The 5656-nt window shown below is 39.8% G+C and overlaps 1 protein-coding gene across 1 annotated transcript; it reads right to left on the minus strand.

Moving 5' to 3' along the window:
• Positions 1–195: 195 nt before the first annotated feature.
• LOC306844632 (E3 ubiquitin-protein ligase TRIM63-like) lies at positions 196–1774 on the minus strand. Its single transcript, XM_079376904.1, has one exon. The coding sequence runs from the start codon at positions 1675–1677 to the stop codon at positions 640–642; it is 1038 nt and encodes a 345-aa protein (XP_079233030.1). The 5' UTR covers positions 1678–1774; the 3' UTR covers positions 196–639.
• Positions 1775–5656: the final 3882 nt, after the last annotated feature.

The raw sequence follows: 5656 nt of genomic DNA on the forward strand, positions 1-5656 counted from the left end.
GGCTTCTCTCATTCTCACCATGCTAAAATAGCCACCCACTTTAACTGTGCAGAGCAATGCCTCACAAGGATAGATTGGAGAGAATGCAGATATAGCAACCCAGCTGAAAGATGTAAAATGCCAAGAATTTTAAGGTCATCGGAAGGTGTGTGCTATAGTAATTTAAATAAAGTTTTTTTGTTTTTTTTTTGTAAGTCCTTTATTTCCACTGAACTATCCAATGAAAATGAACATTGCATTACAGTTCATTAGTCAAGTGCATTATTTAATATTTCAAGTATTCAAACATTTGTATATCACATGACACTCTAAAGTTAGCAGAGCTGTATTCTACAGCTTATAAATCTAGCTTTAATTTGGCAAACAAAACATAAACTTCTATTTTCTACTAAAATGTAAAAAACATAATTCAATATGAACATCCATATTAATAAAAAAGTACAAAAGTCAAGTGGAAAAGACATTACAAATGGTGCAATTTGTACAATTTGTACTGAAACTGCTTTAAGATTGCACTTCCCTTGTCTCACAGTTATCAAAAGCAGCTAGAGTATTGTCCTTATCATGAACCATGAAGGTTTTATATCTGTTGTCGTCTCTTTTTCCCCACTAAGTTCTTTTTCTAGAGCCTATCATTGCTTATTCTTCCTCTTCTTCCTCCTCCTCCTCCTCCTCATCCTCATCATCATCTCCACTGACTCCAAAGTCCATTTTTGCGAGCATGGCCTCTGCGTCTTCTGTGAAGAGCGTGAAGTGGTCCATACTCTCAAAGCCGGGCTCTGGCCTCTGCAGATGGGAGTTCTTGGATACATCTTTGGCTTCTGTGAGCAGCTGCTTGGCAGCAATGAGGAACTCAGTTGTATTGCTGTTGTCCATGGTCTGGGATGCTTTGTCCATCAGGTTGACACTGACCTGCAGCTGTTCATTGTATTGCTGGATTAGCGATCGCACCAGAGCCACCTTCTCATCCTGTTCTTGAGTGATCTGCTCCAGGAGATGGGTCTTGCGGTCTTCTAGGATGGCATAGAGTAGGTCAAGCTTCTCCCCCAACTTCTGCTTCTGCACTTGGCTGTTTTCTTCCACAGTTTTGCAGGTTTCCTCAATCTGTGTCAACATCGCCTGCAAGCAGCTGTTGTTGGCGCCTAGCTGGTCAATTGAATTTTTAAGTTCAGACTTCTGGGCCTCATAAACAACTTTTAGAGTGGAAACTTCACAGTCCTTGTGCTGACCGAATACTTTGCACATGGAGCAAGTAGGTGTCTGGCAGGTTACGCAGTAGATGTTAATTTTTTCATCTTCATGTACCTCGCACATAGGCTCTTTTGTTTCTTTGGATTTCAAAGGAGGTTCAAGGGTATTACCTCCTTTCTCCAACTGCTGCTTATAGATGTCGATGATGTTCTCCACCAGAAGGTTCCTCTGCAGACCGTAGACACCATGGCGGTCCAGCACCACCTCAAATCGGCAGGTAGGGCATCGGAAGATGCCTCCAGAATAGTGGTATGGGTTTTTGGAGTCATAGAGGTCACTGGCGCAGCTGCGGCACAGATTGTGCTGGCACGGTAGAATGACAACCGGCTTTGTGAACATGTCCAAGCAGATGGGGCAGCTCAGCTGCTTCTCCAGGCTCTCCATGGGACTCGGAGTCCAAACTATTTGACCCGTTTGGATGTCCATTGCTGTCGTTTGAGGTAGAGTCCTTATAACCTTCTGTGCTTTGGCTTTGGTTGAGCTTGAGCTTTTCTGGTCACTTCTGCCTTTACTGTGGTTAATTTGATCTGTCGGGGCAGGACGCACTCAGGGTTTATATACCGGCCGGCTGCCTGTGACACTTGATCTGTGAGGCGGCTGGGACAGGATTGCTCCCACCACTTGTTTATGCGGCTTGATTTGGATAAACATGCAGCCCTCCAACACAACCCACTAAAGAACAAGTCACATGCCAAACTTAGCAACACCGACCCCCTCCCTTTCCAAGCTCTCCATCTGTGGGAGAAATATGTAGGCGAATCACATAGTCAGGCCAAACAAACCCCATGTGATAGCTGTTGGCATTTAGACATCCAGACATTCAGAACTTCCCAGACTGCACAACAACATGGCAGATCAATTGCCATATTATGACATTTTGATAGCTACTTTTATTGTTTCCTAAGAGTATTTGAATCAGCTGTTGTATGGTATGTGAGAAATTCAGAAGGAGTTTTAGGACAATTGTGTAAGGGGTGAGTTTGGTAACACATAATCTGTTTTAGCTTGCATTGTCCCTCACCTGTTTGTCCTGATGGCCACTTGCCATCAACATCCGTCTGTATGGTTCTGGAAGAGAGATCAGATGGATGGGCGGTGAAAGACAGACATCAGAATTGCTGCCTCATGGAAGCCCCTCATCCCCCCATGACTGGGTGGTTCACAATTTTAGCACAGTGAATTTGTAAACAAACAGTCATATGGTCGACAGCCATGCCACCCCTCGACAGCGACTTCACACTTAAAGTTTCATTGTCTCCTCCTGGAGATGGGCTTCAAAATAGCACATGATCACTGTAGAATATAGTACAACATATTTATGTCAGTCATGTCTGTTACATCATCATCTCACTCACATGAGCACTGAAACAACATGTTCAGACCAGTGTGTGCCCATCAAAGGTTGAAGCAAAATTTATCATCAAAGAAAAATACCTGAGAGATGTTTTCAAGCAGCTGTAGTGTATTTATTTCTTTGTTTACACACAAAGCTATTTTTGACAAGGCTTTTGATTAAATATGGCAGAAAATATGTACAGTGGTTAATATTATAATTGGTCAACTTCAGTTGTATAGTCATGTATGTTATATACTGCTTCACTGCTTGTAAGTATCTGAAAAATCTTTGTCCACCAAATAAACGTAATGTTGTAGGATGTTTTATAACCAACATCAGAAAAACAAATGTTGTTGTTAATAGTTTTCATTAATTGAAAAAAGTTTAAACAAATCTTAGACGAAAATTTTAAACTGGCAACTTGGCAACAAACTGAAATGGAAAAAAGCTAAAAAGCTCATAAGAAATGCGAAATAACAAAAAGTATAATATATGCTGAAATTTTAAATAAAATTTATAATTTATGTAAAAACTGAAAATATTAAAATAAAAGCTAATTATAAATAATAATAAATAGAAAGAAAGAAAGAAAGAAAGAAAGAAAGAAAGAAAGAAAGAAAGAAAGAAAGAAAGAAAGAAAGAAAATAGGACCCTTGTAGACCCTCATGGCTATAAGGTTAGATATTTTCTTAAAATATAAGATAACTGATGTTTAATAATTAAGGAATCATGATATGGTTACACCACATGACATTCGCTTCAACACACTTGCATTTCATCTGCTACCGGTTAGCTGTTTTAGGTCTGTTTAATTCGTTTTAGAACTAACCTTTGACACCCCTGATCTAGAGCTTCATGTAACCTTTATGAAAAATAACTGTGGAAAGTTTGTTGGCCCTGCCACCAAAGTACATCATCCATGTAAATATAAACAAGCGTGTGAGCCAGCTGCAAACTGACACCTGCAAGGATGCTTATGCAACTCATAAAATTGGGTTTTGCAAGATGTACCTCTAGTGTTCATGTGGCTTACTAGATGTAACTGTGGGTTGTTTTTGATATGCATGTTTTGGCAGTGAAGCATGTTCCTGGAACGCGGTGTCTTGGTTCAAACAACGTGAGGTTTAAATTTCAGAGACTAGATCAGATCACCATTCATTTTATTGTCATGGGTAATTCTAAGAAATCAAAGTGATGTCTGTGTTAATCTATTCAGCTAGCAAGCACAGTGTGATAATTGTGATAAGATATCCAGAAGCGTTTCCTCTCTAATTTAAAAAAAAAAGGAAAAAGAAAATTATAAATGCTCATTTAAACACATATTCAGATGTGGTAGAAGTGGCAGTGTAGTGAAAATAGAGTTTCAGAAAAAATAATAAATTAATTTATATTTTAATTTCATTTAAATTAATATATATATATATATATATTTAACTGTGTAAAATAAAAAAAAAATAAAAAAAGTGAAAATGTATTTAATATGTTAAGTGTTTAGGTCCACAGGGCCATAAGTGCGCTGTATAACCGAAAAGAGTCCACTAGGTGGCACAATATACCAATTTTTTCATCACCTCATTTACAAAATGTCTCAAGCGCCCTCTTTAGTTTAGCTTTAGTTAATAGTATTTTTTAGTTTTTGGTTCATTCCACAACTACTGTATCTATAGACTGAATGGAGTTATGATGTCAGAGATTCCAAAAATAAATGAACATTAATAGGGCAGGCTAAATGTCGATACCATAATGCATTCAAAAAAGTTCTTAAATCTATGATAATGTGTTGTCTCTCCCACAAATGTGTTTCCTACAGTGTGTGTGCTCACTGGAGACCCATTATTTGTTTTGGGGCAACAATCAAAGATAACTGATGATTGTACATTTCCTGTATGGAGCCAGTTTGGCCCCTATCAACAGAACCATCTTTGTGTCCCATAAGTCTACAATACGAGTCAATTGTGGCTGTGTGTACAAAAGACACAATGATTTGAATGACTTATAGCAAACCAATGCTGATGTGATCACGCTGTAAGGCTGTTCTGCAGAATTCCGCGCCTTGTCAAAGGTGCCAGCTACGACATGGCGTGCAGACCAGATTCCTGTTCTTGACAGTGTGTTTAACTTCCGCCACTCAGAGGATGTCAGATGGCCATAAATACAGCAGTGTGTTTGGTACAATGGCACGGTCAACAACAACGTTGATAGCGATTATAGTAATGTCTTTTCCCACGCTTCAAAAAATTGAAATAACCAGTGCACTTATAAAACCAGTGCAAATATAATATATGATCCTTCTCATAACTGGCAAGACACGACAGATTCAAAAACAACATATTCTAATGGCGTCTTTCATTTACCATGTATTTATTTATTTATCGCCACAGCCATATCACCCTGTAGCCCAAGACTGGTTGCCCACTGAAGCTAAGCAGGGTTGAGCCTGGTCAATACCTGGATGGGAGACCTCCTGGGAAAACTAGGTTGCTGTTGGAAGAGGTGTTAGTGAGGCCAGCAGGGGTGCTCACCCTGCGGTCTGTGTGGGTCCTAACGCCCCAGTATAGTGACGGGGACACTATACTGTCAAAAAGCACCGTCTTTCGGATGAGACGTTAAACCGAGGTCCTGACTCTCTGTGGTCCTTAAAAAATCCCAGGATGTCTTTCGAAAAGAGTAGAGGTGTGACCTCGGCATCCTGGCCAAATTTCCCCATTGGTCTCTGACCATCATGGCCTCCTAATCATCCCCTTACACTGATTGGCTTCGTCACTCTGTCTCCTCTCCACCAGTAAGCTGGTGTGTGGTGGGCGTTCTGGCGCAATATGGCTGCCGTCGCATCATGCAGGTGGATGCTGCACACTGGTGGTGGACGAGGAGACACCACCCCTCACAATGTAGACCGCTTTGAGTGCTTAGAAAAAGTAGAAAAGCGCTATATAAATGTAATGAATTATTATTATTATTATTTTAGGTCATTTAAAGATACAAAACATGCATTTTTTACAGCATTAAAGGGTCAAATCACCTAAAAATTTAATTATGTCATAAATTGTTTTCCGAAGATGAAAGAAGGTC

Source organism: Barbus barbus, assembly GCF_936440315.1.
Source record: "Barbus barbus genome assembly, chromosome: 25".
NCBI lineage: Eukaryota > Metazoa > Chordata > Actinopteri > Cypriniformes > Cyprinidae > Barbus > Barbus barbus.